Here is a 13,631-nt window from a genome sequence, read left to right as displayed (position 1 = left end):
ACACATGTGCTAGGAATTAGTCCAGCTGTCCTGACAAGTTGTGGACGGGGTGGCACATCATCTTCTGCCATGGTAAAAGATCTGGCGGTGGCAGTGTTTGGGAGAGACACGTTGGCCACACATGGGCTGTCTGGAAGAGCTGGCAATGCTAACAAAGACGCTATAGCAAAGCCAGCTCTTGACCAGGACAAAGTTGTGCAGATCCTAGGTAAGTAAAATGTCCTTCTTTTTTCTTTACGCAAAACATAATGTTGCAGTTACAGTGCAAAATTGTAATCATATGCTATCACATATGATAAGTAGAATTGCATTTACAGACACAGTACAGAAAAAATTTCCGGATGTTCCAAAAAAGTTCATCAGGGCAGCACTAAGAGAGAAGTTGAATGATGAGCACAAGTTACGAGTAAGGTAATCATTTGTCATACACACCACACACACACACACACACACACACACTCATGCTCTCTCTCACACACACACACACAAGCTCATGCTCTCTCTTACACACACACACACACACACACACACACACACACACACACGCGCTCATGCTCTCTCTCTCACACACGCGCACACACACGCTCATGCTCTCTCACGCACACACACGCTCATGCTCTCTCTCACACACGCACACACGCTCATGCTCTCTCACACACACATACACATGCTCTCTCTCACACACATACACATGCTCTCTCTCACACACAATCACACACACACACACACTTTTTTTTAACTCTTTTCCCCCCTTTTTTTCAGGAAAACAGTGTAGAGGCTTCATTTGACTGATAGAGCAACATTTGGCTGCATGCATGTGAATTGGACTCCGCTTCTCTCTGCTCTGCAGTTTCAATAAATAAAATAAAATAAATAATTTGTAATAATACATTGTTTGTTGTGAAGTTATGTCCCCTGCATGAATCCAGCAGAAGACAACTTGCAAAGTCCTGCATAATTGCATATATATCCTGCACAACAGTCCTACAGGAAGTTTGAAAATTATATTTTAAAACCCTGCAGGGATATAATTCCTGCAGGATATAATTCCTGCATGTTTTCCTTCATAAAATTCCTGCAGGTATTCCTACAGGAAAATGAGCTGAAAATCCTGTAGGAAATCTGCATAATATTCCTGCAGGATTCCTGTAGGTTATTTTTGTAAGGGTGAACTATGCCCTGCCTGCTGCGCCCCCCTCCCCTTTCCTCTTCTCACACACGGCACCTTCTCAGCACGCAGGGGCGCCAATTCCCCACACAGTGAAATGATAGATAATAGAAAACCTCCATGCTTCGCGGCGCAGAGGATTTTTTATTTATTTATTTATTTATTTTTATTAACTGCTCGTGCCGCTCCCCATGTGACATGAAAAAATGTCGCCCCGGGCGAGTGCCCGGTTCGCCCGTGCCTAAAACCGCTACTGGCAACCACCTAATTCTCCTGTGACTAGTAACGGCCATGTATGTAAGCATCAAAAGTAGGGATGTCCCGATCCGATACCTAGATCGGTATCGCATCGATACTGACGTTTTTAGACGGATCGGGTATCGGTCCGACGAGCCCGACCCAAATCCGATACTCCGTGTTAGTCATGTTCGTTACTGTCAAGCTTAAAAAATGACATAACAGAACTGTTAAAACACCATTTTAGCTAATTAGCTAATTAGCTAATGCTAATTGTTTTTTTTTTGTATTTATATGATATTTGTGTTTTTGTAATTGATTTTTTTGCCATGAAAATAGCTTTGAATGCTGATATGGCATTAAATAAAAAATCTGAATCTGTATGAAATTTGTTGTTATTATTTGAGTTCGTGTACAATAGATTTTATTAGATTTGCACAATTTTACATGAACAACATTATGTATTTATAAATATTCACTTATGTACAACAATACTTATGCTCAGCATTTTTTAAATGTACAAAATTGTTTGGGTAAAAAAAAAAATAATAATTTTCATACTGTTAACCGCAGCAGCACCTAACAGTTGTTTTGTGATTTGAACATGAACATCCGACAGTCTCACCCCCGACTGCTGCAGCATAACCCAAGCAATAAGCTTATGCTGCGTTCACACCGGACGCGAATAGCGCGTCAGGCGCGAGTGATTTCAATGTTAAGTCAATGCAAAGACGCGTTACGCGCGTAAAAAATTCCTGCGGCGCGAATGAGGCGTAGAGCGCGGCGCGGTAGACGCGAATACGCCTCATTCGCGCGTCAAGTTCGCGCGAACTGCGCGAATTGAGCGTCTGGCGCGTTACGCGCGTTACGCGCGTTACGCGCGAATGGTGCATTCACGCGTTTGACGCGAATTCGCGTCTGCCGCCCGAGTTGAAAAATCTGAACTTTGGCGTCAATTCGCGCCGCGTTAACCAATCAGGAGCCTAGCTGCCTGCTGTCACTCAGGAGGTAAAGTGAGGTAAACTCCCGCTCCCGCTCGGAATCTTTCATTCCAAAATCACTGACAGCTATGGAGGAAAAATTAATTGTTGCTGTTAGCAGTCACCCGGAATTGTACGATTCCAGTTCATATTTTTACAGAGACAGGAACAAAAAGGACCTTGCTTGGAAGAGGGTCAGTGAGGAGATTGGGCAACCTGGTAAGTTGTAAATACAAATTAATCTTTAATATTTGTCCACTTCTTTACGATAGAAATGCTACAGTCACTGTAATTTCTTGAACAAAATATTTATGGGTATATTTTTTACACGCGCATATATATATATATATATATATATATATATAATTACACATTTCACTTTTGTGTCACGTTATTGCCCTGCTAAGCAGCTAGCTATTTTTAACTATTTTCCTGCTACTTTTGAGTCACGTTATTGACCTGCTAACCAGCTAGCAAGCTGCCTTACGCTATTTTACAATTATTTTCCCGCTTATATTCAGCTACATTTTTTGCTTACAAGATATTGTTTATTCAGGGGACTTTTGCAGAAAAAAGTGGAAGAGCCTCAGGGACACATATCTGAAGGAGAAGAGGAAGGAGATGGACAAGAGGAGTGGGTCAGCAGCAGGGTCTGGGAAGAGGTGGAAGTACTCTCAGATCTTGGGATTCCTCGACCCCTTCGTCACCCCACGGGAGACTAGTGGTAACATGGAGGGGGTCGAGGCCCGGATCAGAGAGGACAACCACCTCGAGGACCAGGGACAGCCTGGAGAAACGGCGTGGGAGACAGAGACTGGTGTGTTTCCAATGAATCCACATTACAAGACATATATGCTGTCATTGTTTACAGATGAAGAAATGTAATCTCTCTATGATCATTGTTACCAACGTGTTGTATTAACATTTAATATTGTCTTGACAGAGGAAAATGATCAGAGGGGGGAAGAGGATATTTTGAGATCCCTTGCCTCTTCTCCTGTCTCCCCAGTCCCTGGTCCCTCAGCCCCTGCTGCTGAACTCACAGGTGTGTGAAGGCAATAGTACATACATACTTTTTAGCTACTGTTCATTTGCATGTTTATCTATGTACATGTCTGAAGTATAACTTGTAATTACTTGATATATAGTTCAAAACAATTTCACACTTGCATTTAAGCGCTGTCTATGTCACTGACACAGATAGTATTCTCACAATATCTAGACAATTTTGTTGTTTCAATTAAATTGTTAACCTTTACTGTGAACATGAAAATCAGGTATCATCTTTCTGCCTTCTCATTGCACTGTGTATTGCTTTCACAGGCCAACAGATGAGGAGAGCCCGACGGCGGCCCCGTGAGCGGTCCCAGGATGGTCTGTCGGAGGTGGAGCAGACGCTGTTGGAGCTTCTGACACAACCTCTGGCGCGACATCCAACCCCACCGCCACGCTCCGCTGATGAGTACTTCCTCCTCAGCCTTCTGCCTTTTCTGCAGAGCATGCCGCCTCATTTAAAAGAAAAAGTTAAATTTCAAATATACAAATTGGCAATGGAAAATAGCACCATTGTGCTAAATTTGGAACAATTGGACCCCCCCACACAGTAAACTTTAAAAAAAAAAAAAAAAGAGGCGGCAGGCTCTGCAGGAAACGCAGAATGCCCTCCTTCCTCTTCTCCTATGCTGTTCCCTGTGGCTCTTCCACCTTCCAAGCGAGGTCCTTTTTGTTCCTGTCTCTTAATGTAAATAGTTTGCACATATTGTTCATTTTTTTCAGTTCATATTGTTATTTTATATGTTTTGCCTAAATAATTTTTTTTACGCTTTGCCTAAATATGTTTTTTAATGTTATACCTAAAATTACTTCATATGTTTGGCCTCAATAAATTATTTTGTAATATGACTAAATGCCTGGTGTGGTTCTAATGCACAAACAAAGCAAATCTTTTATCACATAACTTGATTTCAATATATGAGACATTTTGATTTTGTATTGATTGCTATTTATTCCATATCTAAATCTAGATTATATGAAACATTATTATTGTAATGTAAAGACAACCAACATTAGTGTCTGGACAGTGTTGAATAAGGAAAAAAACACAGGACAGGTTAATTACTTTTTGAGGCTGGCTCCATTTATCATCAAAACAAAAATAAATAAATAATTTAACCTGATATACTACCATGGAAAACCTGACATTTTTAAAAAGTCTCAACTTAATAAATGTGCATGTTGTGGACCTGACATCCTGGAACTGGGGCTGACAACCTGGGAAAAAAAAAAGAAAATATAATAATAATGGACTATTTTTAGATAGTTTAGCTCTTTATAGGTTTGTGGGTGGCTCTTAAAAGAGCCGTTGTGGGGAAGTCATGAGGAGGACTTCAAACGCTACTCCGTCGGCTGCCATGGTACTGCTCCCTCCGCCGAGAAGTGTGCCATGAAGACATCCCTCACCCGGAGTGCCTCTCTGGAGGAGTTGTTGGCCAGAACCCGACCCAGACCTGGCAGTGGCTCCTCTCCAGCATGTCCCGTGCCCCTCGCAGCAGGTGCCTCTCTCCCCTCCGAACACCTCAGAAAGTTGTGGAGAAGACACGTCGCCTTCACACACTTCTCCATAACTTCTGGGTGGACCTCGATGAGGCGGCGGTACATCCTCCACTGTGAGGAGAGGATGCCAAAGGCGTTCTCCACCACCAGCCTGGCTCTGGAGAGGCGGTAATTGAAGACACGCCTCTCTGGAGGAAGGGGCGTCCAGGGAAGGGCCGCATGAGGTTCCTCCACAGCAGGAACGCCTCATCAGCCACAAAGACATGGGGCTGGGGTCCTCTTTCATCAGCACCGGGAAGAGGCTGGTCAGGAGGCAGATGAAGTGTACCAGCACGGAGAGCCTGTCCAAAGGCGGAGTTTGCCAGAATCCCACCGTCGCTGGTCCTGCCGTACCCCCAACATCGATCAACCGAAGCGATACCTCGCATCCACAACTGCAAGGAGAACGATGGAGAATGTTCCCTTGTAGTTGTGGAACTGGGATCCTGAGTTGGGGGGTGCCTTCATTACCACGTGCTTCCCATCCACCGCTCCACAGCATAGAGGGTAGTTCCACCACTCCTCGAATCCTTCTGCGATGGACCTCCAGTCATCAGTGGTGGGCACAGCCATGTACTCCTCCACAAGACAGTCCCAGATTGCAGTCACAACCTGTTGGACGATCTGGCTCACTGTTGAGACACCAACCCTGAAGCTGGACGCTATGGTCCTGAATGAGTCCCCTGTGGCAAGAAACCTAGAAAATATTTTTATAAGTACACTTGTAGTTACATATTCAACTATATACAATAACCAGTCTGTTTTACTTTAATGCACCATATTTGTTTGTTTGCTAGCAATTTTGCAAGCAATTTAACAAAGTTTGGAATCTTCAAAACAAAAGGGTATATGTGTATATGGTTTAAATCACTAGTGTGCCAATAACCAATAACTGATTATCAAAAGAAAGAGTAACGTTACTACATATTGCTTACAGATAGAGACATTATCACGTCTGCCAAAATAATATTTTATTTTTTAGGTTAACGTTACAGCAGTTAACTGAGTATCACTAGAAAGAGCACCAACAGTGGTATCCGTACTCACACAGTTTGAAAAACATTGCTGGCATAGCGTAAATTAACATATATTTAATATACTGTATTTAACATTTTATATACATTTACTAACCGAAGACAGATGGACAGAGCTCCGCAGCTGGGATAGAGCGCCTGTAGTTGGTGTCCTGAAGGGTGATCCTCGCCCGATGCGGGACAACAGGTCATCAAACTGGGCGCGGGACAAGCGGAAGTACCGCTGGCGGCCGTCATCCAGGCGCAGCTCCTGGAGCAAATGATGAAATTCGCCGAACTGGGAACGCCTCCGAGGGTCTGGTGGACCCAAGTACGGCGACGACGACCCATACGCCGCTGTTCTGCTCTCCAGAGCAAATATAGAGCGGTGACTCTCTCCACGAATGCTCGATCAACATCAGCCATCTTGTAAAAAGATGGCCGTCAACGGATTTCAGCCTCTGGCCAGCGTCCGCAGCGTAAATTTCGCTTCAAACTTTTGTTTTTTACGCGCGTCAATTTCGCTCTTGACGCGCGAATGGATTCAAAGTGGTCAAGCGTATAACTAGACGCGGTAGGCGCGAATTTGACGCGCTATTCGCGTCCGGTGTGAACGTAGCATTAGGCTGGTTAGCACTTTGACTCCTGTCTACCTCTGCTTTCAAAAATACATAGTCTCCGTGCTTCAGCAAAGAAATGCGCCCGACTTTATTACTAAAGAAGTAATTGAAGGCCTCGGTGCTTTTGTAATTTCGCATCTCCTCACGATCTACACCCTCCGAAAAAATAAAATAATTAATAATGTCAATATGGCTAACTCCTGGCAATAGCTTCATGTCATCCACCCAACCTGTTAATTTTGAGGGATGTGGCACTCTGATACGGTCGCTTTCATGATATTTTGTGTATTTTGTGTAGCCACCTACTACTTCCCATCTTGACAGAACAATTATCTTATACTTTAAGAACTACAATCTATCACCGTAGCCTTTACGCGAGTGCTAGCATTCTATGTAAACAAACACTTCAACCGGAAGTAGGAAACCGTTTAGTCAGTTGAACCCGCTATGAATCATGGGAAATAGAACGGGCGAAGAATAAGGTGAATAGGTGGGGGCAGAGCCATATAAAGGAGAGTCGCGACAACGGAAGTTCTAAATGCTTGATCGTCACGTGATTCACGTAGACTTCAGATAGTTCCAGGAAGTGCTTTGGCGGGCATTTCAAACTGTTAGAGTAGAGTGACAGAACTGCGATTTCTGGTAATTAGTAGTCAATAAATGCATTTATTTTATATATTTATGTAACACATCGACATATGTATGTAGCATGAGTATGTTGTTACAGCGATGTTGTTTTTTTAAAAGATCAAATCAGCTAACATTTGAGGATTAGTGTTCACTTACCGTTATTTGCCTCAACTTATTTCAGGCTAGGGTTTCTGTTACCTTTTAATGTTACCTCATGTTCATTGTTTTCACTAATCTCATGGTAACTAATGTCATATTTATGACTTTTCAGATAGTACAGAGACAGGCTGGTGACAGGTGATTTCCAGCTCGCACCGCACAATGGGTCAATGAACTATTAACTATTAGCAGCAGTTACGTAAATGTGAAATATAGTGAAATGAAGCTTATTGTTTACAATTCTTACAATTCTATATATAGTAATATAATTATTTATGTATTATAAATATTATATATCTAATGTATAATTCTTACAATACTTATTCATATACACAATATATTCAGCTTTAAAACAACTTAAGCATACTCATAAACTGCCGTTCAAAAGTAATGAGGCTGAAAATTCAGCTTGGCATCACAGGAGTAAATTACATTTTAAAATACATTAAAATAGAAAACAGTTATTTTAAATTGTAATAATATATTACTGATATTACTTTTTTGTATTTTTATTCAAATAAATGCAATAACTATTTACAGCAATTCATGAATACATTTCTAATAAATTAAATAGCATGCCAAGCATTTTGTATGTGTCCTTTCTTTCATGTTGTCGTTGCATAGTCTTCACCACGGTTTGCTGTGCTGCATGGGGATGCTCCAATCGCTCAGAGAAAGGTGTGCGAATGTATGGCTTCCCCACTGACATGGAGAGGAGAAAAAAAATGGTTGGCTCAAGTCAGCAGGAGCAATCTAAATATAAATAAAAATTACAACAACAAAAAAATGTGAGGTATTTGCAAAGATTTTACAATTAATAGGGTGTTCGTTACTAACTTTATCCAGCTCCAATCCTTGCCTAATCTGTTAGTTATCCGATAACATCCCTTATCTCCTAATTTAATGAGTAATACTCAACTATAAGGTTTTAATTTACAAGTTATTTTTATTTAGATGTACTGATAATATACAGAATAAGATAATATTATTCTTTAAACGTCTCACCTTATAAAAGTGCGTCGCAAACGGTTTGTTCTGATGCGTCTCTACGGTGTTTGCGGCTACTTCCGGGAACTATTGAGAGGCTCCACGAGCCGCCATTGCTGTAAAAAAAAAAAAACGTTCCATTGGAGTCAATGGAGTTGTCGCAACTCTCTCTTTATATGGCTCTGGACACTCCTTGTTGCCGGAGGCACATTTCCGCTCTGGATCCGTTCGCGTCTGCGGTGCAGTTGCGCTAATCCGACAGGTAATACAGTGCGGTTAATTTGTTTATCGATGGGCCTTGTTGGTGTTAGGATGGGTATTACAGCGTGCGGTGTCTCTTGCAGTGTCTCCCTGTTGCAGGCCCGACCCTTCCTGTAACGGAACCGGGTTGAGTTTTGTTGCTGGTAGGTTGGTCAAATCTTTCTCTTCCTTGGATATTTTCTTTTCTGAGTATTTAATTAATTGGCCATTGTTTGTTGTAGGCTCTGTGTAACTGTATTATTGGCACTACTGGGTTATTGGTGTGACGCTCCCTGGCGGGTATGTATACCAATTGGCATCGCGGGTATATTTTGTTTAATCATAAAACTGTTACTGAATTTGGTTTGTTTGTGTACGTCAGGGTTGTAAACCGCCTCGCTCGTGCTGGTATCTGCACTAGCCCTTCCATTCCAAGCCATGCTGCTGTTTTGTCTCTACTGATTTGGCTTCAATAATAGACTGTTCAACGGGTTGTACGAGCTTACCCCAGGCTCTGAACGTTTTACGTATCGTTCAGCGCCCGGATTCGTTACCCAACTGGGCGTTTGGCAGGGCTGTACTTGAGTGCTTGTGACACGGACGATAGCTTTGTTTTCTGTGACTCGCCCGTGCTTATTAGTGTGGAAGTTGTTGTTTATTTTTGGTTTATTTATTAAACTATGATTGAGTGATTTTCGTTTGGTTAATTTATATTTCGTTTAAGTTGATAAAAGACATTCTCTTCTGTTTAAATTGTATTTGTTTATTTTTGGTTATTTTTGTCAGGCTCAAGGCAGCTATTAAGCCATCTGTGCTGCCTAGACTTGCATCATTGAAGATGTTTATTTATTCTTTTGTCGATTGCTGCTACTTTCCAATAATTAAATCTTGTTTTTCCTCAGTTGCTGAGTGCCGAAGGTGGTGGTGTCTCCTTCTGTGTGCTGTGTTTTCTTTTTTTTGTTTCTTTTGAGTATTATCACGGTGTGTGTGTCTGTGTTCACCTGAGATCCCACACCCTTTGACTCTGCCCCTCCACTGGTAAGGCCTCAGCACTCATTTTCCCTATGTTAGTGAGTGGTATTAAACACTTGATATTTTAGTTACTGTATAAATAAAATTATTGCTTTTACGGAACTACGTCTTTGGCTTCGTGCATCGGTCGAACCTGTGTGCTTTCTGTATTTGGTGGTTTAACTACCGAACTAGTCCAAGTCTATCCTCGGGGCGAAATTCCCCGGGTGGCGTAGCCGGTGTCTTCCTTGAGTCTGGGCGTTGAGCGGTCAAAAAGGCGCTCCACGCCAAAAAGAAAAGTTCCACTCGCCACACAATGTTGTATGGGACTGCACGGGACAGGGCGCTCATTCTGCTGACATGAGACACATGTAGCATATTTGGGACAGTTTAGTTCTCTGTTCAGTTAAATTTAAATTAATGTATCTGTTTATCTCATTAAAAATGAGTTGTGATGCTGTGAATAAGGTGTGTTGTCTGATGTCACTAATGTAACTGTAATAAGGTTTTGATCATTTCAGCACCAGGGGCCGGTTGCACCAGCTATACGTAAATTACGACTTAGCCTAGTTGTGACGTAAATGGGCACTTAGTCACAATTTATGCACTACTAAATATTTGAGTATTGCACATTAAACTCGGGTAGGACATAACTCTACATATAAACTAAATATTTATAAAGGATTAACGATTGGAATAAAAAAAGCAGACTGATATTTTATGGCATCAATGAGCTCAAGTTTTACGTGACATCAGTGCTTTCGACATACAGTATGATGTTGATATTTACACTCGTTTACATTTGAGAGAGAGAAAAATAAAACAAACTTTTATGTGTGAAGCAGATCTAATGGTGCAGTTTTCAGGGTGTGTCGCCGGTGTCAAGTGTCAACACATTCAAAATATATATATGATATTAAAATGAACAAATGTCTATTTTTCCAGCCTGTTGTATTAGTATTTATTTATCACCTCTTATTTATTTCAGATACAGTTCCTATATTGTTATTTACACAGGGCAAATATACAATTTATCTAAATCTACTTTTATTCCGCTTCCTATTTTAATGGGGAAATAATTTATGACAGCTGACAGTTACATGAGCAAACAAGGTAACATCAACTGTAACAAAATAAAACTGAAACGGATGGCTTTTTAACACATCTGTGTACAAATATGAAGGCTGTTTATTGGATAAATACAGGTAAACATCATATTATGTGACTGCTTACGAACTACTAGTTAAGTCTTATCTTAAGAACAGTTGGTGCAACCAAATTAAGCACTGACTTAGTTACAAACTAACTAGCAGTTACTAATCCCTTAGTGTGAACTTTACGTCTCAAATTGAGACCTTATGCACAGTTGGTGCAACCCGACTCAGACACACACATAGTGAATATAATGAAAAGATCGTGAATACGTTTTTTAGAACTTTTATCCCGCAGTCCAGTAGGTGGCGGTAAAGCATCAAGAGCTGTTTTGCAAACCGCCAATGACTCCGAAGAAGAAGAAGAGGAACTTATTTCGGTGTGGCGGGAATGCACACGTTTGTTTACCAGGAAGATAAGTTTGTTAAACCGCCATAAAACACCAAAAAAAGAAGAGGAGCTTATTTCGGTACGTGCTCAATCTTGTATGCATATTTTTCGATGTGTCTTTTTCTCTCTTTAACACGGGTAGGATGGCGTTATCAACTTTTTGACAATATATATATTGTGTGTGCGCGCGAGCGTGAGCATGTATTTATCACTTTGTAAGGATAGTAAAACCCGACATTTTTGACCTTGTGGGGACATTTTGTCGGTCCCCATGAGGAAAACAGCTTATAAATCATACTAAATTATGTTTTTGAAAATGTAAAAGTGCAGAAAGTTTTCTGTGAGGTTTAGGGGATAGAATATAAAGTTTGTACAGTATAAAAACCATTATGTCAATGGAAAGTCCCCATAAAACATGGAAACACAACAAGTGTGTGTGTGTTTACAGGAATATCATTTTAAGCGGTATATGGATGAACTTAATCCTGGAATAGCGAACAAACATAGTGACCAATAAACCAAAATTTAACATGCTTCAAGATGACATAACTATTTTGGCTTACCTCCAAGAGAAGCTTAAGAACTACTAGTTAAATCTTGTCTTAAGAACAGGTGGTGCAACTAATATATATATTATTTATTTTTATTATAAATTGTCCTCCCTGCTCAGGAGGGGTGATGTAAATCACAAAAAAACTGAAAAAGAACTCTTTAAGAGAGAAGAGCACTTATGATAGTGAAAGTAGAGATTTATAGTAAAAATGACTTAATTATTGATTTTTTTTCTCACCACTTCTCATTTACTTCCATTGAATGGATCAACAGAGCTTAGATATTCTTCTAAACGTCTTCATTCAATTTCTACAGAAGAAAGTCATACACATCTGGGACTGCATGAGGGTGAGGAAATGATCAAATAACCCTTTAACATTCACTTATTTGTACAATGCATAAAATGAAGTCTTAGGACAAAGTGAAAATTTTAGTGAATGCTGTATGTGGAATAATGACATGGAGAGCTTCAATAATTTTCAAGTAATTGCATATATTTCATATTTTTGAAGTGATCTTGTTTTATTGTTATCATAGAGTTCCAGTCTTGGTTCAAGGTTCGGCCTTTCTCAAGCCAACATCAAAGTCTGTCTTGACAAACTCTTTTTTTTTTTCTAGTTCTGAAGTACTATGCAAAGAATGGCTCACATTCGCCCATAGGGGGGCGATACAGGCCACACCCAAAAGTCCCATTTTCAAAATTATTTAATTTCCACCCCAATTGTCCAATTCTTCTGAAACTTGGTGTACATGCCTCATTTCTCATGGGGAACAAAAGCCTCAAGGACCCATAATTTCCACCATGATAGATTTTCCTGTACAGTGAAAATTTGGGAAAACCTACAAAAATCTTCCCCTAAACCATAGCTCGAATTGACTTGAAATTTGGTACCCATGTGTAGAATTGATGTCTTTCAATTTGTTACTTAGTAAAAATTAATACAACACAAAATGGCTGAAAGGGGCGTATTTATGTAAATGTATACAATGCCTCAATATATATGTGTCAATAAATGAAATGTCATTTTGACTGATGGTATTACAAACCTAACATTTTTCAAGATTACATCATTCTCAAGTACTGCGCAAAGAATGGCCCACATTCGCCCTTAGGGGGCGCTACAAGCCATGCCTAAATGTCCCATTTTCTGGTCAATTTTCTAATTGTGTACATTGACACTACAGGCCAACAGGAAACCCCACTCCAAGAATGGCCCACATTCACCCTTAGGGGGTGCTACAAGACATGCCAAATGTCCTATTTTCAAAGTGATGACATTTCCACCCCATTTATTCAATTCTTCTGAAACTTAATATACATACCTCATTTCTCATTGGGAACAAAAAAGCCTCAAGGATCTATAAGGTACGGCATGATGGATTTTCCTGTACACTGAAAACCTTTCGTTTAGGATTAAGTCAGAAAGACATGTTTTTTGGATTCCTCCATTGGGAGGGTTTAATCCCAACCATCTACTGATCAATTTTAAATGATTTGCCATTTTTAGGAGGAATCGCATTGCTGCTTGCAGCTATATTTTTATCTTATTGCGCAGTTAAATTTATTTTTAGACACTGTGCTAAGTTTAAGAGAACTTTAATATATGTGAATACACTCAACACCTGTGTTCCATCTGCGTTCTGTTTTACAATTTGTTGTGCAAGACTGTCACATTTATTTAGACACTACTAATTTAAAAATAATTTCAATATTTATTAATGCATCTCTAGACACTTGTGTTCTGTTTCACCATTTGTTGAGCTGCATTGAGGATTTTCACAAATCTACATTTTGATGAAGTTCAGGTTGCAAAGAGGAATTGATGCTATTTAGGCTCATAGCTCACTATGCACATTATTCCCTGAACTCTTGTCAGTTTACCGTGCACATATTTAGGAT

At 40.3% G+C, this 13,631-nt stretch overlaps 3 protein-coding genes and 1 pseudogene across 4 annotated transcripts in view; all 4 read left to right on the top strand.

Moving 5' to 3' along the window:
- LOC127618612 (zinc finger protein 239-like) overlaps positions 1 to 13,631 on the top strand; it is a 165,226-nt gene that overhangs the window by 88,548 nt on the left and 63,047 nt on the right. The gene's annotated exons all lie outside the window — the stretch shown is intronic.
- The window catches only part of LOC127618594 (zinc finger protein 271-like), a 167,141-nt gene that overhangs the window by 91,114 nt on the left and 62,396 nt on the right, over positions 1 to 13,631 (top strand). The window lies entirely within an intron of this gene.
- LOC127618630 (BEN domain-containing protein 6-like) lies at positions 52 to 848 on the top strand. The gene is made up of 3 exons (XM_052091203.1): positions 52 to 208; positions 318 to 411; positions 763 to 848. The coding sequence occupies exons 1-3, from the start codon at positions 70 to 72 to the stop codon at positions 773 to 775; spliced, it is 246 nt and encodes an 81-aa protein (XP_051947163.1). The 5' UTR covers positions 52 to 69; the 3' UTR covers positions 776 to 848.
- LOC127618544 (zinc finger protein 493-like) overlaps positions 8,652 to 13,631 on the top strand; it is a 162,339-nt pseudogene continuing 157,359 nt past the window's right edge.

The sequence above is a fragment of the Xyrauchen texanus genome, chromosome 25 (assembly GCF_025860055.1).
Source record: "Xyrauchen texanus isolate HMW12.3.18 chromosome 25, RBS_HiC_50CHRs, whole genome shotgun sequence".
Lineage (NCBI taxonomy): Eukaryota > Metazoa > Chordata > Actinopteri > Cypriniformes > Catostomidae > Xyrauchen > Xyrauchen texanus.
The sequence above is the reverse complement of the archived record's forward strand: the minus strand, read 5'-3'. Positions and strand labels throughout refer to the sequence as shown.

Coding starts and splice junctions, on each gene's coding strand:
- LOC127618630 (XM_052091203.1), top strand. CDS start 70: ATGGTAAAAGATCTGGCGGTGGCAGTGTTTGGGAGAGACACGTTGGCC. Junction 209..317: donor CAAAGTTGTGCAGATCCTAG/GTAAGTAAAATG, acceptor TTGCATTTACAG/ACACAGTACAGAAAAAATTT.